Raw genomic sequence first — 26086 nt, 5'->3', positions numbered from 1 at the left:
TTTCCAGGCTTCTGTCTGTGAAATAGATCTTGCACTTCCTTTTCTGAGAGATCAATTAGGGGTTGTATAACCCAATGAAATGGGTTCAGTTGTAGGAAGTTTGGCTATTGTTGGTGCGTCTGGAGATAGAGGTTGTGGCAGAAAGGTGAGCTGTAGATTGTTTTCAAACCTACAGTAGAACGACATTCAGGTCAAGCCTGCCAATCTGCTGATTTCCCCTTCCAGCTTGGGAAGGTGGTTTGCTGTAACCGGTGATATTTTTGAGAGTTTTCCACATGTTTGCTGTTTCGTTTGGTGAAAACTGATTTTTTAGCTTTTCAGAGTAGTTTCTTTTTGCTGCTCTGATCTCCTTTGTTAATACATTTCTGGCCTGATTATACAGCATTCTATCACCCTTTCTGTAGGCCTCTTCTTTGGAAGAGGTGAGGGGGGTGACTGGCTGGTCTCCTTGGCAACCCCATTGAGCAAGGCCGCCTGGTCCAGGAGTGCCATCCCACCGCGTCACCCAGTCTTGCTGCCGCTGCTGCTACTGCTGCCAAAACCCAAGCCAAAGTCCGGCTTGCCAGCACCCTCTGCTCCGGCACCACGCACTGCAACCCGCAGCGGGTCACTAGGGGACCTCTCCATCAGCATCCTAGGGAGAAAGCAGAGAGCAGGAGGGGGTGCACACCCAGCCAGACCCAGCTGGAGTAGAGCAGGAAGGGTGTGTGGGAGCGATTTTCCACCCTCACATGACAAAATGGCCACCACCCAGGGACATATGACCCCATATGTCCCACTGGGTGGCACATCCCTGCCTTAGAGGCCAAGAAAAGTTTTGGGGTATAAGCTTACAAGAGTCAAAACTCCCTTTTCATATACAAGTAAGAATGGAGATCCCTGAGCCTTAAATCTCCATTTCAACTTGTATTCAATGGTGGCCATGACTCTTGAATGCTTATATCCTGGAAATCTTGTTGGTTTTTAAGACACTATTAATCTCAAATTTTGCTTTTCTACTGCAACTCAACATAGCCAATTATCTAAAACTGACTTAAAAGGGTGTTGAGCAGTCCCTAATCTGTCCTGGAAAGGAAGATATCTATCCTATGTTTGAGAAAACTGTTGCCATGGAGCTAGACCCCAAGTGCTGAGTACAGAGAAACTCCTTGGCCCAACTGAAGAAGAACTTAGCCAATCTTCTGTATGTAACTAAACTTGTCCTCTCACCATAGAGCGGTGGTGGTGGAAAGAGCAGGTCACAGGATGGACAGTGTCACTGACAGGTCACATGGGAAAAGGGGGAGAGTTTATCTAAAGTACTGGTTAAACTCCTGCTCAGTGACTCCAAGGAGTTTCTGCAAGTTTGGTCCTTCAGAGCTTGCTCAGCAAGTGCACAGTTTAGAAGCTGAGAAATTTCCCCAACTGCAGACTTTGGGGCGGGCTTGGGCGCTGCACAGTCCCTTCTCTTGTGATGCTTCCTTGGGCACGGGGATTTCACTAGAGGGTTTTTTCTCAGCTGATTCTGGAACCCCTGTGGGTTTTCCTGTGTATATATAAGTGCTGCACGTTTTTGTTGCTTTTAAGTCAAAACTACAAAACCCTGTAAGGCAGATCACCTTGAGAATTACATCAGAATTTCTTGACCCCTTTGAAGTCTCTGCATATTTTTGGTGTTGTGTGCATGTCCTTCAAAAAGTGAGTTGTAATCTGCCTCTCTTCTGTGAATGGACAAGCTCATGAAAAAAGGGATTTTCATGAATTTCCATTAGGATTTTTCGAACCACCACCACCCCAAAATGAAACCTGTCAATTTGCTTCAGGCCAGTTTGATAATGTTCAGAAAAGAAATGCAAATGTTCTGAGACGTGCAGTTTTTAGCTCAGGAGACTGTGTGCGTGATAGTCAGTTTTCCTTTCCCAAGGAATATTGTTGAATCATGTTAATGGAAGAAGTGAACAGGACACAACTACAGGACATTCCATTTGCATCAGCTGGAAATGTGACCCATGTGTTCAAGCAGCTGTCTTGCCGAGAGTAGTTGGTGCTCTGGGGTTTTCCACCGGTTACTCTGGATGCTGCTGCCAGAATATAATTCAGAGAGAATGGAGACAGGTCAGGTAGCAGACATGAGCCATGATTTACATGTAGACCTCCACACTCATGGGATATTCTTCCTTTCTTCCTATAAGCAGGGGTATACATGTCACAAGCAATGCAAAAATTTTGTTCGTACACTGAGCATTTTGAATATGCATGAAACTGCCTGAATCAGATCAGTGTCAGTACTATATATTCAGACTGGCAGCAGCTCTGCAAGGTCTTTGGCAGAGGCCTTATCCACCTCCTGTTACTTGATCCTTCCAACTGGAGATGCTGGGGATTGAACTGGGGAGATGCTGGAGATGTGGCATGCTAAGCAGAGCCTTTTTCATTCAACTGTAGCCCCTCCCCTACATATAAAACAGTAAGTGGCTTCTGCGTGTGCTGAGCAGTCATAGGATACAAAAAACGATAGGAAGCCCAGTCATGGTGAAGAAGTAGACCTACCTTGTCAGGGTCCAGGAGTGGCAGAAAGCCTGAGATGCAAACAGATGAGCATTATGCTATCTGTTATGAATCGAAACAAAATGTTCTATTTCATTTATGGAGTTACAAACATACATAAAAGATTGTATACATGGGATAGTGTTGGTTCCAGGAATAAAGAGATGAAACTTGTGACCCAGGGGAGAGTGAAAATACTCCTTGGATCAGGGGTAGGCAGTCCCTGGCATTGCTAGACCAATCTGGAGGAAGGCAAGGGGAGACCTGCAGAAATATTGGCACATGAAACTCTATTAAGTGATTAAATAACTGGCCACAGCTGGTTTTATTGGTTGCAGACATAAGGAGCAATGGGCATTGCCTAGGGAATGGATCCTACCATCAGGCAGAACACTTTCTGAACCCAGTGCAATACTTTTCTCCCAGCCCGGATGCAACAAGTCCATGGGAGCCATTTGCACTTTGGCTGCTGAATGGAACTCCTCCTATTGCCTGGGGGCGTAGGCTGACTGACATCCCTATCTGAGCACAGTCATAAGGCTTAGCCCACCCCCAAGTCTTCTTAGGGAGACCCCCAATGATGGGAGGTAGGCTCTATGTGCAGCCCACCTAATAACATAGACCCCCATGCAGTGGCGTTCCTGCCTAGGGACAGGGGGTACCCTATGTCCCCGGGCGCCCCCATTTGGTCACGTGGGGGGGCGCCAACATTTCAGGGTTGTTTTTTTATTTTTAAGTGTTTTTTTCACGTTACGGCCTGCAGGGGGCGCTTTTTTAAGGCTAGCAGCACCAAAATTTCAGAGTACCATCCAGAGATTGTCCTTATGATACCACCCAAATTTGGTGATGTTTGGTTCAGGGGCAGCAAAGTTATGGACCCCCAAATGGGGTGTCCCCATCCCCATTGTTTTCAATGGGAGCTAACCTGAGATGGGGGCTACCCATTTGAGGGACCATAACTTTGGTCCCCCTGAACATAACTTCACCAAACTTGGGTGGCATCATAATAATAGTTAACAGATGATACCCTGAAATTTTGGTGTCACTAGCTTTAAAAATACACCCCTTCCAGGCACCCCAAGAAATTTGCCCAAGATTCTTTGTTTTGCAGTGACTTTGCTCCATTGTAGCCAAAGGAGAATTTCTGAGTGTAGGCAGGCTGCACATTTTTGAAGATAGAGGCACCAGACTTTCAAGGTGGCTCCAAGAGGGCCTCCTGGTAATAGCATCCAGGTTTGGAGTCCTTTGCTTCTGGGGGTTCAATTTTATGGGCCCCCAAATGGCTTATTTTGTTTCCCCGCTCCTGCACATGAAATCCTGTGGGCTGAGTTCTCTCAGAACTTCTCAGCGCCCCCACCCACCCCCAAAAGCAAAGCTCACCAAGCTTGGATGCTATTACTCAAGGCCTCTTGGAGCCACCTTGAAAGTCTGGCGCCTCTATCTTCAAAAATGTGCAGCCAGCGCTTACACACTCAGACATTCCCCAGAATCTGCCAGGCTCTTCAGCAAGTTCTGTGGTGGGAAAAATTACTTTTCCCACCATAGACTTCAATGGGGCTTTCTGTTATGCCCAGATGGCTCTGTGGTAGAGGTTTCAACAGGAAGCACTGTGGTAGGGATCTTGCTCTGAGTGGGGGCACTTCCTCTAGCTGCTGGTGTGAGTCTCCTGAAAGGAACCAGCCAAATTTGCTAAAATGTGTGTGGAAGAGGAAAATGCTGTGGGCACTGAGTTGAAGGTGAACCTGATGCCCACAGCATTCGGCCATCACAGGCAAACTTTAGCAAAGTTGGCTGGTTCCTTTCAGGAGACTCACACCAGCAGCCCTGCAGGAAATAAGTGCCCCCGCCCAGAGAAAGACCACTACCACAGTGCCTCCTGTTGAAACCTCTACCACAGAGCTGGGCATAACAGAAAACCCCATTGCAGTCTATGGTGGGAAAAATAATTTTTCCCACCACAGAACTTGCTGAAAAGCCTGGCAGATTCTGGGGAATTTCTGAGTGTGTAAGCGCTGGCTGCACATTTTTGTAGAGGCGCCAGACTTTCAAGGTGGCTCCAAGAGGCCTTGAGTAATAGCATCCAAGCTTGGTGAGCTTTGCTTTTGGGGGTGGGTGGGGGCGCTGAGAAGTTCTGAGAGAACTCAGCCCACAGGATTTCATGTGCAGGAGCGGGGAAACAAAATAAGCCGTTTGGGGGCCCATACAATTGAACCCCCAGAAGCAAAGGACTCCAAACCTGGATGCTATTACCAGGAGGCCCTCTTGGAGCCACCTTGAAAGTCTGGTGCCTCTATCTTCAAAAATGTGCAGCCTGCCTACACTCAGAAATTCTCCTTTGGCTACAATGGAGCAAAGTCACTGCAAAACAAAGAATCTTGGGCAAATTTCTTGGGGTGCCTGGAAGGGGTGTATTTTTAAAGCTAGTGACACCAAAATTTCAGGGTATCATCTGTTAACTATTATTATGATGCCACCCAAGTTTGGTGAAGTTATGTTCAGGGGGACCAAAGTTATGATCCCTCAAATGGGTAGCCCCCATCTCAGGTTAGCTCCCATTGAAAACAATGGGGATGGGGGCATTCCATTTGGGCATCCGTAACTTTGCTGCCCCTGAACCAAACATCGCCAAACTTGGGTGGTATCATCAGGGCAGTCTCTGGATGATGCCCTGAAATCATGGTGCCACTAGCTTTAAAAATGTGTTCCCAGCAGGCCGAAAAAACACCAAAAATACCCCCTCCCCAACCCAAATACCTTGCATTCGCATTTGTTCATATTTGGGCAGGACATAATAGGACAATTTTTTCCAAATTTGCCCAAATTTGCCCAGATTCCAGCCGAATCTGCTATTTGTTTCATCTGAATCTCCAATCCTCAAAAGTGATGCTGTTTCAGGGTGGGGGAGAATCCACCCCCCAACTTTCAAATTTGTTTTAACCGGGGACCCCAGATTCTCCCTTTAAGGTAGATTTAAAAGAAGAATCTGAGCTCCCTAGTTTAAACACCATTGAAAGTGATGCTGTTTGGGGGTGGATTCCACTGGAGGTGTTTTGTGAGAGATGATGCTGACATTTGTTTGGTAAATGTTTTGCTGGGGGTGATTTGTGAGAGATTTACATGCTTAATATCCACTTGCACTGGCTTGGAGTTGTTTCTCAGGCTGACAACCTACCTCATAGGGTTGTTGTGATTAGGAAATTAGGAAAAGAGTTGGTGGGGAGAGAGCCATGTATGTTTTGCTGGGAGTGGGAGGTGTTTTGTGAGCTGGTACAAAAAATCATTGTTTGGTCATGGTGGGGGAGGGTGGCCGCCCATACGCTGGGGGGGGCGCCAAACTCAGGTTTTGTCCCCAGGCGCGAGTTTGCCTAGGTACGCCCCTGCCCCCATGTCCAGGCTCCCACCCAAAGCTCCTAAGTCTGCAAACAATTGCCCCATGCCTGCCAGATGCCATGAAGACAGGTGTCCCTGCCCCACATGGACAGGTGTACCCCATCTTGCTGAAAAAGGGCAACCAACCAGAAGGAGATGTTGGGGTACTCTGCACCACAGCCTTGCAGGCCTTGCACTTGACCAAGACCACCTTGTCAGGGGCCACAACCCCCCCTCCCCCAGTATGCATTTTCCAGCAGACTGGATCAGAACAGGTAGTGTGTGGCAACCTTTGATGAAGAATCCCCAGCATTCCCTTCTGGGCAGTGAGGTTGTTCTTCTCCAGCTGAACGATGATGGCATGACAGGAATCCTTCTCAAAGATCACCACTGTGGATAATAGTGCAAAGCATCCCATAATATCTGAACCATGACACTTGCTCATCCCTGAGGTCCAGGTTGCTATCGCAATTGGATTAGGCTGCATACTTGCAGGCCCAGTGGGCAGTGCATTATAGCCCAGGTCAGGTCGAATGTACCCCTTGTATGCCCCAGAGCACTAACGCCCATTGAACAATTGGAGCTGATCTGCCATCAGTACGCTGATGACACTCAGCTCATTCTGTTGATGGAGGGGGGAGCTGCCGCCGCCCCTGCAGCTCTACAGCAATGTTTGGAGGCGGTCGCTGGTTGGCTACAACAGAGCAGGTTAAAACTTAACCCATCGAAGACGGAGATCCTTTGGCTTGGTCGTGGGGGTGAGATTGGGGATTTCCAGCCGCCGGTGTGGGAGGGGGCCGTATTGGCACCGACCCCCTCCGTTCGCAGCCTGGGGGTCCACCTGGATTCGTCTCTTTCAATGGAGACCCAGGTGGCCCATATAACCCGGGTTGCGTTTTTCCATCTTCAACAGGCCTGTCGGCTGGCCCCCTTTCTCTCCAACACTGACCTAGCCACTGTGATCCATGCAACGGTCACCTCCAGACTGGACTATTGTAACTCGCTCTACGCGGGCCTTCCCTTGCGCCTGATCCGGAAACTGAAATTGGTCCAACATGCGGCGGCCCGGTTGCTCACAGGGGGTGCCTTTCATGAACACATCTCCCCTGTGTTGCGCCGCCTGCATTGGTTACCTATCGAATTCCGAATCATGTTCAAGGTGTGGGTGTTGACCTTTAAGGCCTTACGCGGCCTGGGACCCTCGTACCTTCGGGACCGCATTACCCCATATGTCCCGGCTCGTCCTCTGCGATCAGCAGAGGCGAATCTACTGGAGATCCCTGGCCCCTCGATGACGCGGCTGGCCTCCACACGGGCCAGGGCCTTTACAGCCCTGGCACCGGCCTGGTGGAACACATTACCATCAGCTGTTCGGGCCCTGCGGGACCTTGGAGAGTTCCGCAGGGCCTGTAAAACCGAATTATTCCACCGGGCCTTTGGAGAGTCCAGCCGCCGATAATGCCCCGCCCTCCCCCCTGCTAGTAGGGTCCCCTAACATCATTGGGACCCCTCCTCATTTTTGGAAGAGGGTGGTATATGGGTCTCGCGGGCCCTATTGTAGAATGTACCTGTTTTAAGATTTTTATGTTTTTGTATGATTTTATGTTGTTCACCGCCCTGAGCCCTCCGGGGATAGGGCGGTATAGCAAGTTTAATAAATAATAATAATAATAATAATAATAATAATAATAATAATAATAATAATAATAATAATAATAATAATAATGTGCTCTGTTGAACATCCTTGCTCAGTGGCACAAGTTGCAGCACCTATCCTGAATGAGTGTGGTTCAAAATCCATGGCTGGCAGCCCTAGCTTGTTGATGCAGGTGCAAAGAACACATACAAACTGGAAAGGTAATGGACAAGATCTATCAGCATTTATAAATAATGGACCAACTGTAGTAAGCTGCATTGAGAGATATCCCGCTGTGACCAGCACCAGGCAGGGTTGCCTGTATGAGCTTGCCTTGAGTACTACCATGCCACATTCTCATTGATTGGTCCTGGACCGGCCCAATCAAATGTGTAGCTCTGATTCCAGCAGGGCCACATGATGGAGTCAGCATGTGAGCCAAAAACCAGCTAATTGCATCAAAAGACACCAAAAAAGGTCAATGAAAATGCCGCTTGAAAAAGGGTGGCCTCAAATGTGGAAAAACATAAGTCTGGGAGGATACCATCCAATGACTACAGCATGCACAGTGTTATGGGCCTTCAACTGTCCAGGTCACAAGGAGACATGGACTCCAGCCCTCCATAGCCTGCCTTGTGAGGAAAGAAGGCCATAGGTCACATAACCCATAGGATTTTGTGTACAAAAAATTGTGGCTAGATGGGCATGCATGGTACTGTGGGTTAACCCCAGAACCCTCAAACTCACCAAGTTCCACAGGATTCGGGCTTCAGAGACCAGAGCCCCCCTTCAGAGACCAGAGACCAGCTGAAAAAGTCAAAAACATGGAGATAGCCCATTCTTATCACTGGTACATGGCAGAGGCCAGGGACCCCAAAACTCCCTGCATTATGAGTTGCTGCCAAGGTTCTACAGGTACTTTGGGAAGGCGTCAGGCAGGGTGCCAGTGCAAGCTGGGAGGGGTTTTTTTGAAAACAAGATAACGCATCTGTGATGCCGTTACTGGTGCCTGGAATATACTGTGCTGAAAATGAGATATTATAAACCAGGAAAGTAACAACCAACTTATGTACCAAGGGCATCACCTGCTCTAACCGAGAGATCTGTCTGTTCACAACTCTTACTCTTGCCTGGTTGTCGCACCAAAACAGCTTATCCTGAAAGGTCACTACTATTGGGAATTTAAGATCCCCGGGGATGCCCTTCATCCAATTATCAAAAGTGTGTTCTGCACTGCTCTTCTTAGAACCCTTCCTAGAAGATTTCAACCCAGTGGTCTTCCTGGAAGACTACTAGGACTTGCATAGGGAGACTATGAACAAAATGGGAAAGGGGCAGTGTTGCACTGTGATATTACTTTCACATGCACACTTGGAAATGTCATCACAGCATGACATGATGTTCTAGGAATTCCCCAAATTTCTGTGTCAAAAACCATAGATATTTGGGAAATTCCTTGAGTAACGATGCAATGTCACTTCCTGTTACATGACCAGAAGTGCCATTGCCCCTTTGAAGTTCCCAGGGGCTGCCAATTTGCTTCTTCCCCCCTTCTGCTTGCTTTCTTTCCCCCCCTCCGTTTGTTTACTGGCACACTAACATATTCAAAAATTAATGTTTGACATGTGGGCCAAAAATTAATGTTTGACATGTGTGCCTACTCTTAATTTACATTTTTCTGCTCTGTCACTACAATGTCTTCAACTGCCTCTTAGCACATAGTAACAACTTTAAAAGGGGGAGGAGGAGGAGGTAACCATTTTACTCTAGTCTTGTGAATCTATATAAATTTGTGGTGTATAAAATAGAATTTTGAATGTATTTTAAAAAAAACCAAAGTTTTTGAACACATCTCCGCCCTGCTGCCTGCAAGGCAGGCAAGGATGGGGCCAGCGGCTCGGCTCGTGGAGCCGCAGTGCAAGGGCAGAAGAGCCGCATGCGGCTCTCGAGCCGCAGGTTCCCTACCCCTGCATTAGTCTCTTCATAGTATTAAGTAACAGTTCAAGTTGTGGTCTGAAGGAACTGGCAAATATTACAGCCCTAGTTTCTTTTGGAGCTTTACATCCATCACTGCCAAGCTAGCTGAGTAAACCCTCTTTTTCCACTTAGCATTAGAAAAGACCACAGCTTTGAGGGTAGCCCCAAAGGCAGAACTCCATACACTATGCACATTTTCTGAGTGTTATCACCATCAACTGTGGAATGGATATAAATGTTCAGCATATTCAAAGCAATTAAGTCTCTAGTCCTACGCAAACTGAATTCTGTGGATCTTTCTTCCTACTCAGCATGCATTAATGTAGGTTGTATGGCTGTAATCCTATGCCTAGTTATTTATGAGTTGTAAGAACTAAAGAATAATGTGGAACTTACTTCCAAGTGAACTTCAGAAACATAGAATTGGAAGGAACCTCCAAGGTCATTTAGTCCAACCTCTGCACAACTTAGGAAAATCACTAGTCACACTTGCTCAACAACCACTGCTCTATGCCCAGAGGAACAAAAAACCCCCTCCAGAATCCCTCACAATCCCTACTGGCTTGTAGAAAATTTCTTTCTGACCTCAAGTAATGATTGGTATTACCCTGGTCATGTAACAAAGGGCCATGAGAGCTGAGCACCAACTCATTCTTTCCTTTTTTTTCCCTCCCTCTCGTGAGCTGCCTGAATTCACCGAATCCAGATTATTGTCAGTAGGGCATTATGTTCACAGCATTCCCTTGATCCAGCAATGTAGCAATTCTCTCAAAAAAAAAAGAACATCAGGTTGGTCTGACATGATGACTAATAGCCCAATTCAGAGCTGAGGCAGACAGGGATGGCACCACTTGAGTACCATTCCGCTTCCTCCACTGGACGAAGCAAGGATGATTGGGAGCAACTGGACCTGGACCTGGCTGTCATCAAGTCAGCTGTCAAGGAGCTTCCTGTGGCCCACCCCAGATGTCATCCTGTAATGGAGGGGGGTGCACTCAGACCTGCAGGTTTCAGGCTTGTCTCAGCACACAGTTCATATGAAAGGAGCAGGCTGAACAGGTGCTGGCACTCAGCAACACTCTCTTGGGAAAGACCCATCTTCCTGTCCATGCTCTCAGGGTTTATTTTGAGAGTAGTTACTCATCCTTGGCTATGACCAGTGGATCGCTGGTTTACAGGGCCAGAAAGGAATTTTACGCAGAACAAATTGTCTGTTAGGCCTTGAGGGTTTTTCCTTCTCCATGGCAAAAGAATGTATTTATTGTATATGCTTGCTGTAACGAACTTGCCCCACCCTGAAGGGCTGGCGTACAGCAGGCCAAAGGGAGAAGGCCTTAGCAACAGCCAGAAAAAGAGAAAAAGGCTCCACAAGTAGAGAACCCACCTGATTGGGTGGAAAAGGTCCAATAACGTTTGGCAAAAGCTAGGGGGAGCTAGTATGCTTACAGCACGGAGAGTGAAGGCAGTGCTAATCGGAGGCTGTCAGAGAGCAGAGCAGAGTTGGGCAGTCTGTCAGCTCTGACAAGAGAAGGATTCTGACTCAAGCTGAGGAAGCTTGAGGGAGTGTGTGGAAGGCCCTGAGTCTTGGTGGAGTGTGAACCTGGCAGCTAGCCTGCCCAGACATAGTCAGTCCGTCCCCTGTTCTAAACCCAGTCACCAGAAGTCCAGTCCGAAGGGGGGCATTTTAGGCCTGAGTAGGGGACTGATAGGGTAGGTGGCTAGTGTGTGCCAGTCCTACCAGACTTACACTTGGGGTATATGAATTAGAAAGGGGTGTGTGGAACAGAGACCATCTAGTGTCTGTGAGGTAACATCTTAAGAAACAGTCTTTATTCGGCAACCGTTAAGCTTAAGCAAACTCTCTCTAAAACCAGTACGCTTACATCCTCTCCAGTTTATCTGAGAAGCCTCTTTGTAAAGCCAGCAAATAAACATTTTCAGTTTTGTTCATTTAAAATCTGTTCCAGTGTTTCTTTCTGTCTGTGTCTGTGTTCCCCAGTCAGGGTGGTGTCCCTTTTGCGTTACACTTGCTTGCCCTGTTAAAAGAGCATAACCATCACAACTGGCTGGAAGCTTGGGAATGTGGTGAATGTTCAGGCCATACTACCAGCATGACCAAAACAGGGTACCCTTAAGGAACTCTGGGGGACAGGCCACAGAACAGTAACCCTTGGGAGTAACTAAGCCCCCAGGAGGAGGAGGAGGGCTATGAAGAGTGATTTCCTCTACTTTCAACCCTGGCATTAGTACTTTTCCCTTTTCCCAACAGGCAGATTGGGGAAGGTGCTGGCAGCAGTTGGGTCATCGACTCTTTATGAATTTTTAACCCATCTTATACAAAGGTCTCTCGGCAGATCACAATAAAATGAGAATAATAAAAGATACCAATAAATACATCATAAATATGAAAAATAAAACATGACAATAAAAGCATAATAGAACTAAACCCACCACCTCAACCCACTAGTCGAGCTGTGTAAGGGGGCTTCCAGGGAGGGTAGCCAAATTTCTGGAAAGTCTTTGCGATGTGCCTATACTCATAAAGGGTAGGCGCCCAGCGAATCTCCAAGGGGAAACTGTTCCAAACCCTGGGGGCAATCATGGAAAAAGCCCTCCCACATGCCCCTGCTCCCCACACCATGACAGGGGGAGGTTCTACCAGGAGTTCTTCACCTCAGTGCTCTGTACCTATTGACCCCAGTCCATGCAGTGCCAAGATCGTAGAAACCTGTAATCAATAAAGTTGTGGCTGGATTCCTATGTTGGCCTTCCCCTTCCCCTCCATAGGCTGGTCCCCACTCCAGGTACAAGTGGCCCTTGTAAAAGTAGATTAGTAAACCATAGTTATGCAATGTTTCATCTCTGGAGAAGTTATTGTGTTTGCGATACTTTGCTCAATTTTTTCAGCCCTTACTTAGGGAAACTTCCATTTCTTGTATCAGCATTGTGGATTATCAAATCAGACACCATCCTGGCCAGTATTAAGCATTTATGAATTATATTTGCAAATCTTTTGAAAATATTTCAAGCATTGTCATGTAGCTTAACCATAACAATTTTTTTTTTAACCAACAGAATAATAGACTTCGGAAACATGCCTTTGAGCTGAAGATGAATGACTTGACATACTTTGTGCTGGCAGCTGAAAATGAGCAGGATATGGATGAGTGGATTTTTACTCTCAACAAGATTCTGCAGATAAATCCAGAAGGGTCGGTTCAAGAGAGGAAGAGTGCAGAAATCACAGATTTGAAATTTGGTGAGAGATAGTATGCTTTTATAATTTGTAGTGAATAATAAAAGACTCTATGGTCGAATCCCCACTGAGAAATTAAATCTAGATACAACCAGATACAAAAGAATCGGCACCTTTTCATTGAGGTTTCACCCTCCCCACTGTAGCGTGTGTGTGATGAGGACATCCATGTCTAAAGAATCGGCACCTTTTCATTGAGGTTTCACCCTCCCCACTGTAGCGTGTGTGTGATGAGGACATCCATGTCTATCACACTTCAAACAGTGCAGCAATTCCCATGATCGCGTGATCAAACGTGCGATCTACTCAGCGGCTCTTTCTTCATCCTAATTGGCTGTTGTGCTGTGTTGGGGCGGGAATATTTTTTAAAAACTTTTTTGTGGAGCTACGTAACCATCTGCATGCGTAGATAAAATGGGAGCTGTTTTTCACGCTAAGCTGTATTTATGCGTGGCTTCAGTACTCCTTACTCACACAGCTGCACAGGCACAAAAGTGTAATTTTAGTTAACAGTTGGCATAGAAATCACGTTTCATGCAGCCATGTTTCCACATACCCTTCGCTGGTGTGAAACAAAAAAAAGGCTGCACGCAAATCACGCACAGCCCACTGCAGTCTGATAGGCTGCGAGGCTCCGCGTCACTGCTAATGGTGGGAAATTAAATCTAGATTGAAACCCCAATGCTCCCCACCGATCTGGATTCGGCACATGTTTTTTGAAAAGGTGCACATACATGCAAGTTCTGAAAAAAACGTGATTAGGGGGAGAGGAAGCACCAGAACCAGGATGAATCTGTGTTCAGTGCTTAGGCAGTGGGGAGGTCTTCCTGAAACCTGGATATTTCGTGTGACTATCACACAATTAATTGATCATTGGGAATCGACTTATTTTAGCTATCGTATAAATTTCCTGAAGCACTCGTAACAGAGTAACTGGTTGACTACTGTGTGAGACAGGATACTGGACTATAGATGGACCACTTGTCTGATCTGGCAGGACTCTTCTTAAGCTTTACAAAGACTAAGTGTTAATTGCGCAGCATGAGATGTTTTCAAGTCGTGTAGATTTAAACTGCACCGCTCCCTGTAGAGTACATCCAAACCACACTGAACACAAATGCAGGTCTTAGCAAATGCACTTCTATCACACAGTTTCCTTTTACCTTTTAAGTGTATATATAGCATGTGGTTTCCTGCCCTATCATACTCAGAAAGATTTAGGGCCTTGATGAAGTCAGACCTGTCCTAAAAATCTATATGAACATATATTTAAAAAGAGACAATGTGGGAAATCTTCTGGCAACTTTCGTCATAGTCACACACCCTGTGGCTGATTACCCAGGAAATTGTTACCTTGGGACTCTTCTTATTGCAGTGGGCTTCCAGAGTTCTCTCCTCGTGTTTCTCTGTTTACACATAAGGAGGAAGCCCAGTGTCTGCCACGCAGCTGCTTCGTGAAGTCTTAGCTGGCATTTCCTTTTGCTGCTTCTCTTAACTCTGCCCATCAACAGGCATAGATACAATGGTAACATCCGAGGAAAATGTCCCGGGCACCCACCATTGGGGGCGCAGAAAAATTTGGGCTTATTTCTAATTTTGGGAGGTATCTTTAGTGTTTTTAATTTGTCAGCCAGAAGAGGGCGCAGTTTTTATGATAGCAACACCAAAATTTAAGGATATTGTCAAGTGATACTCCTGATGATACCAGCCAAGTTTAGTGAAGTTTCGTTAAGGGGGTCCAAAGTTATGGACCCCCAAAATGGGTGCTCCCATCCCCCATTGTTTCCAAAGGGAGCTAATGGTAGATGGGCCTAACATTTTGAGGGTCCATAACTTTGGACCCCTGAACCAAACTTCACTAAACCTGGGTGGTTTCATCCGGAGAGTCTCCTGCTGATAGCACCAGGATTTGGTGAAGGTTGATTCAGGGGGTCCAAAGTTATGAACACCCAAAGGGGTGTCCCCATTTCCCACTGTTTCCAATGGGAGCTAATAGTAGATGGGGATACCTTTTTGAAGGTCAATAACTTTGGACCCCCTGAACCAAACTTCAATAAAACTAGGTGGTTTCATCAGGAGAGTCCCCTGAAGATAGCCTAAAATTTTGGTACTGCTAGTTTAAACATTGCTCCCCTGACATGCACCCTCAAATTCTAGGGTTCAAGCAAGTGCAAAGGGTTAAGGAAAAACCCCAAAACCTGAAACTGACCATAGCCCTATTCTCGCACTGCGCCCTAAAACTCAACGTAACATTAAGGCAAGCCTGAGCCCCTGCCCTTGACTTGACCCTAACCCTAGCTTATTATTTTTATTTACTTTTTTCAGTCATTAATTGTTCCAAAAACTGTTAAAATAACTCAAAACCTAAAACTGACCATAGCCCTTTTCTCAGACTTTTCCCTAAAACTCAATGTAACACTAAGGGAAGCCCGGGCAGGTATTTATGCCCTTTCCTTGACTTACGCATTTGAATTTTTTCACTCATAGAATTGTTCCCCAAAATTATAATGAAAACCTGAGAGCCACCAGGAAACATACACTTATTATTCTCGGACTGTACCCTAGAACTCACCGTAACACTAAGGCAAGCCAGAGACCCTGCCCTTGCCTTAACTCTAACCCTAACTCATTATTTTTATTTAATTTATTCAGTGATAAATTGTTCCCAAAATTATAACAAAAACCCGAAACCTAAAACTGATCATAGCCCTTGGGTGCTGTGTGGTTTCCGGGCTGTATGGCCGTGTTCTAGCAGCATTCTCTCCTGACGTTTCGCCTGCATCTGTGGCTGGCATCTTCAGAGGATCCTCTGAAGATGCCAGCCACATCCCCCCACCCCCCCCCCCCCCCCCCCCCCCCCCCCCCCCCCCCCCCCCCCCCCCTCTCCCCCCCCCCCCTCCCCCCCCCCCCCCCCCCCCCCCCCCCCCCCCCCCTCTCCCCCCCCCTCCCCCCCCCCCCCCCCCCCCCCCCCCCCCCCCCCCCGCCCCACCCCCACCCCCCAAACCACCCACCCCCCCCCCCCCCCACCCCCCCCCCCCCCCCCCCCCCCCCCCCCCCTCCCCCCCCCCCCCCCACCCCCCCCCCCCCCCACCCCCCCCCCCCCCCACCCCCCCCCCCCCCCACCCCCCCCCCCCCCCACCCCCCCCCCCCCCCACCCCCCCCCCCCCCCACCCCCCCCCCCCCCCACCCCCCCCCCCCCCCACCCCCCCCCCCCCCCACCCCCCCCACTGTGGCTGGCATCTTCAGAGGATCCTCTGAAGATGCCAGCCACAGATGCAGGCGAAACGTCAGGAGAGAATGCTGCTAGAACACGGCCATACAGCCCGGAAACCACACAGCACCCAAGTGATTCCGGCCGTGAAAGCCTTCGACAATACATTGATCATAGCCCTGTTCTCAGACGGCACTCTTGAACTCAATGTAACAATATAACCCTAACTCAATGTAAGGGGAAGCATGCAAAACTGTGCAAGAGAGTGTTGGGGGAGAGACTAGGTGTGCTGGCTGCCGGCGGAGGGAAGAGGTCCAGGGCAAACATGTGCCCACTGTCATATCTTCCTACTGTGGTTGTGAAGCAAAATTAAATCCATGCTAAAAGTGGTCTCATTTGCCGTGGGGAGAATAGAAAGTGAAATCAGGGCTTGAGGAAATATATCTGTACGAAAAATCTTGCGCTGATGCACATTTGCCTCCGTGCACACCAGATGAGTTTTGAGTAATTGGTCTATGATAATCTTTTGCGTCATAATTCTAGAAGCAGGATAGTGTGTTCAATCTAATCTACAGAACAGCAGGAACTGACAGCTTGAGAGCCACAAAGAAGTTTTGCCATCAATCTTAGAATGTCGGTCCTCTTTTAAGTGGTTTTGCAAAGATCATTAACAATGACATTTTTTCAAACATGAATTGCATTTGTATTATGTCTTCCAACATGGAATTCAAGGCACAATACATAGGGTTCTTCAAAAATCTTCCTTCTTGGCACTGACTGGATCAATACCATCCCTGCTTCAGGAGAGTGTTTGTTGCATATGCCACCTAACCATACCCTTATACCGTTCAGAGGGTATTTCCATTCACTCTCTCTCTTTTGTCCAAAATTGCAAATCACTATTGTGTGTGGAGAAACATTATCTAGCTTGTAGATGCCTCCAGTGCAGTTCATGTTATGGATCACTGTGTTCACTTTAAAGTATTTGGACAAAATTAATATTGAAATGTTTTATTTTAAGACTCAGGAGATATGTCAGTAAATTATGATGGTCCGCAAGAGGAAACTGATCCTTCAGAAAACAGTTTGCATCCAGATTTTTCTAAAGTAAGAGATTATTATTATTATTATTACCAAACTATGTGCTGTTTGTAACAAAGTGGGAAATCTAAGGTTGAATATGTAAAAAGATTTATGACTGATACTGTACCATCGTTATTCTGCTATCAACTGGGCACTGCGGTGACAGGTGGGTTTCACAAGGCGCTCAATATAGCACAGCACCTCTCGTTAATCTTGCAGTGTTCTGTCTTGATGGCAACTGCAAATGTGTACAGCCCACCAGGGGTCAAGCTAGAAAAGGTCAAGTTGTGTGACTCGAATTGGGCTAACAGAGAGAACGATGGAGGAGTTGGAGACAGCTGAGATTCTTGCAGATTCCCAGAGGTTGCCAGTGCAGCTGGTGGAGCACCAGTTGTATGTGTGCCTGCCAAGAGGTCCCTGTTAGGACCTGCTGCTGCCACTCCAAACATTTTGTTGGTCTCTTAAGATATTACCATCTTCTTTCATAGACCTAGGAGAAAGTAGTTTTCAATCAGAAGCCTGAATAACTTTAAATCATCTGAGTTCATAAGGATAATGAGATATTATTGTTGTTCCAGTACCTCACAGAAACAGAAGATACTGTCAGAGCTTCTCGAAACATGGAGCGACTAAATCTGTTCTCCCTAGATCCTGATATTGCTGTAAGTATTTGTTATCTGTTTTGGTTCTTTGATAAATTTGTTAATTGCTACATTAATTAAGCAAAAATTATTAGTTGGGTTAGTAGGTAGCCTGCCTTTCACTCATTTCTCTCTCTCTCTCTCTCTCTCTCTCTCTCTCTCTCTCGTATATATTTTCCACATTCCATCATTGTTTACAAAATTAATTTCTAAAGATTACCACTGCATATCTGATTTAAGAATTATTCCAAAAAGATCTAATTCTTTTCACTTTCCCAAGTTAACATTATTTCTATGGATTTTGATTAATTAATCAATATATTTATTTCAGGCCTTGAATCCTCACAGGAAAGAGATTACAGGACCAGAATCATTGTTCAAACCTTTTGAGGAGAAAGAAGCAAAACGGATTATGATAACTTGCAAATCCCTAAATCTGAATCTTCAAACTTGTGTTTCTGATAATGAAAATGATCCGATTACCAATGTAAGTTTCAGAGGGAAAATCCATATTATAAATCTATACCAAGATTCAAATGGCTGCTCATGGAAGTTTGGTCAAAACAACAGGTGTTGTTTTGTATTCCTATTGTGCTAACATTTTGTTTATATGCACTGAGGGTTAAAAATCATTACTGTACCTCCACTCCATTTAGGACTTCCAAGATCCTGCAACTAGTAAAAAAGGGGAAAATGTTAAAAGGTAGAAATTATGTTTCCAGTGGCTGGACAGCACATTCTGAACACTTTGCAGTATCTGAAAACACTGCTTAAGCAGCCTAACATTGGGTGTGCTACAGTAATCTAGTCTAGATGTCACACAGGTATGAGTAGCGGTGGCTAGATTCCATGTAACTCTTTCTGACTATGCCAATAAAGGCTTATGTATGTATGTATGTATGGTGGCTAGATTGCTCAAATCCAGGGAAAAGGCATGACTTCCAGATCAGTGGATGCATGTTAGATGTTCTCCTGACTGTTCAGGAATGGCTGCAGATCCAGAAATACTGTGAAGCTGCAAGAGCAGAGTTTTAGCGAGAATTGAAAATGCATTCTGAATGGGCTGTAATTGCTTCCATCATAATCAGAAGAAAAACTGATCATATCAGATTTGAGATTTACGCAACATTAATCTGTTAGTAGGTGCTTATGTTCAAGGGTGAAGTAATTCATATTTATGCAGCCTGAGGAACCCCTGGGGAGAGGCATTCATGTCTACACCAGCTGTAGTGGTTTAGGAGCATGCCAGCTATCCATTGCAGTAAGAGTGCGCTTACTGCAAATGCAGCAATACCCAAGATTTCAATCCACATTTTTAACAGTAAACTTTACATCAAAAGTCTTCACATCAGAATGGACACTGATATATAGTTGCTGTCAAAAAGGGGGGATCCAGTATGTAATACATTATTTTCTTTCCTGGATCAAGTTTTTGGAGTTGAATCTAGTTCACTTAGTAAAATCAGATGAAAATTAAGTAACAAAGTAATCAAGAGTCTCACAGGCTCATGTATCTGGTAAGAAGGAAGAATTGAGAGACTAGCAGTTCAGTTCTAAGCATATAAAGTCAAAAGCAAATCCCTGGCAAAGTGTGCTTAGAATTGCAGCCTACATCAGTTATATTCTGATCATTCAATTTTCATGGTAGGGAAGTCATTGGATAGGACTTCAATTTCCTTAATTAGCAGATGACACCAGCAATCATTATTCAACTCAAGCAAGGCTATACTTTTTTTTGGCAAGATGAAAGAGCTTGCAGAAAAATAGCTACAGTTATCAACATTTTAATTTGGTTTTCAATCGGTAGAGTACAGAATTATTTTTCTACCAGCCAATCTAGCCAAGATGTTGCAGATTTGTAACTGAATCTTATGTCTCTAACATCAGATGTGAGGACTTAATTGGATTGGGTCTGTGTTGCTGGAGGAAAGGAATTTAACCCATTCCCCTTGCAGCTATTTCTAGGCATAAATCTTATGTGTCTACATACTGAAGTTGCTATTTGCCACAAAAATAACATCATAGGCGCATCTTTAGCAACTTCTGTGCTTCAGTGGAAGAGCATCTTGGCATACAGAAGGACCCAGGTTCAATCCCCAGCATCACCAGTTAGAAGGATTGAGTAGGATATGATGTGAAAGACCTCTGTGAAATCCTGGAGAGCTGCTGCCAACCTGAGTAGACGGTACTGACCTACATGGACCAATGGCCTGATTCAGTATAAGGCAGCTTCATGTGTTTGTGTGTGATTTTTGTTAGGCATACAATATGAGAGACAGGGGTCGATTCCCCACCGAAAAAAATGAATGTAGATACAAACTGGTTTGGGAAAAACCGGGACCTTTTCAGCACGGTTTCAGTGTCCCCACTGCAGCTTCTGCCCCACAAATGATCCTTGTTCCCAGAAACGCAGCAGCAACAAAGGATTCCCCACTGAGGCGGATTGAACACACGATCCACTCAGGGGCTAGCCTGATTGGCTGTTGCGTTGTGTGGGGGCAGGAATTTTTTTATTTTCAAACTTCTGGATCCACGTCTCTATGAGCATGCACAGAACAACCCTATGCAGAAACGAAGAAATGGGCGATTAAAGCGAAGGCCTGTTTCCGCGTGCCTCTAAGTAGTCGGATCCACATGGATATGACTTGTAGCACTGCTTTGTATTGCCTTCTACTCAGTCAATCAGTCAAAACCAGCCCCATGTTGCTTTGTATCCACGTGGATCTCTGGTCCGTGAAAGAAAAAAAAGGCTGCGCCCACATCACGCACAGCCCACTGCATTCTTATTGGATGGGAGGTTCCATGTCACTACCAGTGGCAGGAAAAACAAATCTGGATTCGCCCCCCTCCGCCCTACCCCTACTTCCCTACCACTCCAGATTGCCCACACATTTTTTGAAAAGGTCTACTTTCTTGAAGGTTCTAAAATAACATGTGCTGCAGGGGGGAGGGGCTGAGAGCCAGAAACAGGATGAAAGTGTGTTCGGCGCTGGTGCAGTGGGGAGTTCTGCTGGAAACCTGGATATTTTGTGTGACGAGCACGCATCTAATCCTCAGTGGGGAATCGACCAGGGTTAAATCCTCCCTTTCTCAGTACCAAATCCTAATGGAAGCTCTGGAGCTGGATCCTATGAGTGTCTTCCAGCATCTCGGGGGCATTTGAGCAGCAAGAGATGAGAGGAAAGTAAGTCATGCTCTACTGATGGAAATCCTTCCTCCACTGGAAATGCTCCATGAGATCTAAGCCAGTGTCACAAATCTCAGTGACACATTCAGTTTAAGGTACAATTGCAGGAGAGTCATGAGAAGAAATCCTTATGTTTTCACAGCTGGTTGACTATTTGGCACAGGTGTGTAGAACTTGCAGATGCCTGGCAGTACTGGATATAGCAGAACTAATATGGAAAAAAGTGCAAATATATGGATACTTACACTCTGAACACTTGAAAATGCTATGAACATTATTGTTGTTTCTCCATTAAAGTGCATTGACTGCACTGAATTTATGCCACCTGAGGTGAAGACCCTGCAGGCGGTGGGCAAGTTATCAGCTAGAGAGGGCTGTAAAATTAGTGACCCCCTGTCCTTTTATGTCACCTTTTGCCTGTCCTTAGACTGATACTCTTAGGTCTAATTGTCAGCGCCTCGCACCCGGGCGTGCAATGCCAGGAACCAGCAGTAGACAGAAGAAACACGCATACAACAATGTTCTTTTGTTCTTTCCAAAGCAGGAAGGTTTTATCTTGTTGCACGCAAAGACAAGATAATGTGCTGTGCAAAAAAATCTCTCCCCACCAATATACACACCACCAGTAACACCAACACAGTCCTTCTTCTACAATATGCCTATATATATATCCTTAACTCTTAGTTCCACAAATGAAATTCAATCTCATCAGTTACGAATTGGCTCCATTAGACTGAGGTTCAGTGGGTTATTTCACTGGTTATAATGTGATTTAAGCTTTGTTTTAAAGTCCCATGGTCCAGATCTGCCTTCAAGAACACCTGTGAGAAGCCACCACTCTCCCTTATCTCAAATCTTTCTTCAAAACCAAACTTTGAAACAAACTCTTTTCACTATGGAAACTAAGCTTTAGCACCTGAAACAGAAATGAATACATATTCTTCTCCAGTTTATCCATGCCTCCATATTTATCACCTCCATTTATTGTCTCCTCTGTATCAAACTTTAAGATTGTAAGAGCAAGTCTTCTAGTACTGTGCTCATGAAGACATCATATTCCTGAAATTTTTACTGACGCTGTTTTCTGCTTTTGACCTCCAGATTGAGCCTTTCTTCGTGAGTGTAGCTCTTTTCGATACAAGGGAAAATAGAAAGATCTCTGCTGATTTCCATGTAGATCTAAACCATATCCTTGTTAGGCACATGATGTCAGGATCTTCACCTTTGATAGAAAATGGTACAATTGAAAACAATGGCACCAATGAGGATGAACCACACGTCAAAGGGTTTCCGGAGGAATGGCTGAAATATCCCAGACAGGTACTTTGCATTTAATTAGACACACAGGCTTCTGTTTGTTGAAAATTAAAATGAAAAATTATAAATGAAAAGAATTTCATAGTCTAGAATGGTAAAGCATGTACTCATGTAATAAATATTCAATCTTGAGCCACAAAAAGATTTCTGAATGCAAAGGGATTCTTAATTTTTCATTAAAATTTTGGACCCATTAAATTCTTAAATATTTTACTTTTAGAGTAACAGAATAAGAGAGAAGTACTTATGTTCAGGAGAGTGTAGTACCTGTCTTGGAAGCAAGCGTCCTGTGACTCATGCAGAAATACAACAAAAAACCTCCACTGGCAGCAAATAATTGTGGACTTCCTTAATAATAGGAGTTCTAAACCTTGGTTTGATCCCAGTTTAGAATCCTGGTTTGTTGCAGGAAGGACATGACTTCAATTCACCTGATGTTAGATTTTGTGGCAAATTAGAGCTTGATTCAAAGCATCCCAAACCAGGATGCTGTGGGGAAAACGCCATAGGCTCCTAAAATTGCTACTGCAATTTATTTATCTTATCACTGTAGCAACTGTTTCTTAATTACTACTGTATATTGTTAAGCATACAATATGAGAGACATATGGAGTGTATGTATTTCCTTCATTTTATTCACTTCTCTCTCATATCTATAGGCAGTTTTCTCCATAAGTAACCCCCATTCTGAAATTGTTTTGGTGGCAAAAATTGAAAAGGTGCTGATGGGAAATATTGCCTCCAGTGCTGAACCTTATATAAGGAACACAGACTCTTCCAAGGTAATATAATACAAAGATTAAATGCTTTTTCTATCCTAGGCATAAAAGTAAACTTGTAAGTGAAAAACTGCAATATTAAATGCCAGTAACAGCCCATAGAGCCAGATGTAGATTTTAATTGTATAATAATATTTCTTTGTGAATGCTCTAATTTGAGTTAGTGATAGAGTTGTCGTTGCTTTTAGTGGAAGTTACATGGATATATCTATATATATATAAGCTATAGAGTTTGCAGAGGTATAGTGAGAAGTATTTGATCTTGTTTACTGATGATAATAATTGTTTTCCCCACCTTATACAAAAGTTTCTAACCAGCTCACAATAAAATCAGAATAATAAAACATACCAATAAATACAAAAATAAGACATCATAAAATAAATAAAACCCACTCCCTCACCACAACCCAAAGACTAGCAACTGTAGTGGGGCTTCCAGGGAGGCTAGCAAAATGCCGTGGTGAAGAGGAAAGTCTTCACTATGCACTTAAACCCATAAAGGGTAGCTGCCTGGCAAATTTTCAAGAGGAGACCGTTCCAAAGCCTGGTCGCAATCACGGAGAAAGCCCCCATAAATGCCCCCATACCTGGTGGGGAGAGGCACCACCAGGAGTGCTTCCCCCTGTGACTTCAGTGTTTTGGCAGGGTACACCCAGGCACAGGCACTCCTTTAGGCAAGTGGTCCTTCAGGTATTGTTGAAAACAATATGTCACATTTTCATTCTTTCAAAGATATCAGGGCGGCAAATATATCTCTGTAATGCTCATTTGATCCCCACAACAACCCTGTGATGCAGGTTAAATAGAGAGAGAGGCACTGGCTAAAGATCATCCAGTGAGCTTCATAGCCAAGTGGGAATCTAAACCCAAATCTCCCTGACTTTGTCCAACACTGTCCATGTCTAACCACTACATCCCCTGGCCATCTGGAGCTTACCAAATTTCTTGTGCTTTCCACTTTGTAAAGATCTAATGGATGGGGGTATTACAAATGGTTTATAGATATATCATTCATGTCATTTCTTAATTTCAATAATTAAATGTTTCAGTAATATATCCATAGGATTTGTGCTGGTCAAAGTAATGCAATGCAATTATCTTCATGGAATCCACAGTATTCTTTTTCTGTCTAGTGGACTCATAAAGTATTGAAATCCAACAAACAGTTCTGCAGCAGACTGGGGAAATATCGGATGCCCTTTGCTTGGTCTGTAAGGTAGGTAGATGCCCATTTACACCAATGCTGTGAAAGTATCAACCATAACATATTTTACATTCAAAGAGGTGGATCCTATGTTGCTATGATGGACTCTTTCCAGCTAAGCAAGAATTGTCAGCTGAGGGAAGTCAAAGGATCAGACTAAATATGTTTCTTTTAATGCAAAAATTTCAATTCATTCCACTCCACTATCAGGAAGACAATTAGAAAATGGAAAAAAGCTGAGTCAACATGCCATTTTTGTTTACATAAGAATAGAAGAGTCCAGAAGCTGTATCAGACAAGTGGTCCATCTAGTCCAGCTTCCTATTTCACAAAGTGGCCAAACATTTCCTCTGGAATTCCAACCTCAGGATGAGGCCTTCCCCTGATGTTGCCTTCTGAAACTGGGATTCAGAGGTTGATTGCCTCCAAATATGGAGGTTACCTTTAGTTACTATTGCTAGTAGCTGCTGCTAGACCTTTTCTGCATTAATCTATCAATCTCCTTTTAAAACTGCCCATGGCTGTAGCCACCACCACATCTTTTGGTGGCAAATTCCACATTGTAGTGACTCCCTGTATAAAGAACTATTTTATTATTATTATTTATTTATTATTATTTATTCAATTTCTATACCGCCCGATCCCCAAAGGGCATCCAACTTCATTGGATGCCCTCAAGTTATAGTATTTGGGGAGAGGCAGAAGAAGTTCTCATTGTCAACTCTCTCCACACTGTGCATAATTTTATAAACCTCTATCATGCCCCCCTCTTAGATGTCTCTTTCCTAAACTTAGGCTGCATGGGGTGCCACATCTTGAGTAGTGGATATTGATTATATGTAAATGTACTGGTCTGTGTGTCGCTATGATGTCAGAATTTCTATGCTTTCCTAACTGTCCTTTGAATCTTTGCAACTACTGTGAATTCTTTTCATGTCAGGCACTTGCCTTAGCTAACCAATAAATGTAGTTTTTTCTCGAATAAAGTCTCTGAATCAGTTTTCTTTATTTGGCAGTGAGCTCCCTTCACTGGACTTTAAATTTCCCCCTCATAGTGAATTCTCTACTGTAGTTCTATCATACTGGAATACTGATGGCTTGAACTTGCAAGTGCTCTTATTTTAGAGAGCCCCTTTCATTTATTCCCCTGTGTTACTACATTTTTGCCATGAAATGACTCTCATCATCCCTATGAATTTATTACAGTCCAAAAGGGTGGCGTAAGTCTGAGACCTGTGCTAGGGATGTTTCCAGCTCTGAAGCTTGGTGGAAGCCAACTAAAGTCAGCTCCACCCTGAGAATGCCCCTAGCCCACTCCCAGCTGTGCCAGTATTCAGCTTTAGGCCAGCATGGCTCTGTGGGGCACAAACTCTTCCATTTCAGGTGCAGTTCAGCGCACCTGCCAATTTTCCTGTTTGTCCTCCCTGGCTGACATAAATGCCAGTTATACTGGTGGGGTGGGCAAACATCTCAGTACACCTCCATGCCCTCTCCAAGAGCTAATTTTCCCCCACCCATCCTGGATAGGGCTGCCCAAGTCTGCCTTCCTAACATCTAATATACATGCCTGGCTATGATCTTCCTTGACGCCTAGTAACAAAAGGAATTCTAGAAGGAATTCACTGATAATAAATAGGTAACATGTAATTATTAACAACTCAATTTATTGTATCATTTAAAAGAGTTGTTGATTATATATGTATCTTATATATGTATATACAAAGAAAAATACATAATGTATGGGGGGTCTCATTTTGTTTTCTTGCCTCCCCTTCAAAAAATGTAGATCTGGCCCTAGTTCATATATAACTAAGTGGAAATTGCTCTGGTAGACTTGCTAGTCTTAAAATAGATTTTTGCTTTGGACACACACATCACTTTATGATAAAAAGCAGAGATC

At 44.7% G+C, this 26086-nt stretch overlaps 1 protein-coding gene across 6 annotated transcripts in view; it reads left to right on the top strand.

Annotated features, from left to right (window-relative positions):
- Positions 1–26086, top strand: part of DOCK10 (dedicator of cytokinesis 10) — a 167722-nt gene that overhangs the window by 75375 nt on the left and 66261 nt on the right. For all 6 annotated transcript variants that reach the window (XM_048505431.1, XM_048505430.1, XM_048505429.1 and 3 more), the window contains exons 8-14: positions 12584–12767; positions 16997–17082; positions 17637–17720; positions 18031–18186; positions 21988–22206; positions 22863–22985; positions 24116–24198. In XM_048505431.1, coding sequence (XP_048361388.1) covers positions 12584–12767; positions 16997–17082; positions 17637–17720; positions 18031–18186; positions 21988–22206; positions 22863–22985; positions 24116–24198 — 935 coding nt within the window. The remainder of the gene's footprint in view (positions 1–12583; positions 12768–16996; positions 17083–17636; positions 17721–18030; positions 18187–21987; positions 22207–22862; positions 22986–24115; positions 24199–26086) is intronic.

This window comes from Sphaerodactylus townsendi, linkage group LG08 (assembly GCF_021028975.2).
Source record: "Sphaerodactylus townsendi isolate TG3544 linkage group LG08, MPM_Stown_v2.3, whole genome shotgun sequence".
Classification (NCBI taxonomy): Eukaryota; Metazoa; Chordata; class Lepidosauria; order Squamata; family Sphaerodactylidae; genus Sphaerodactylus; species Sphaerodactylus townsendi.
Note: the sequence above shows the minus strand (reverse complement) of the source record. Positions and strands in the feature narration are given on the sequence as shown.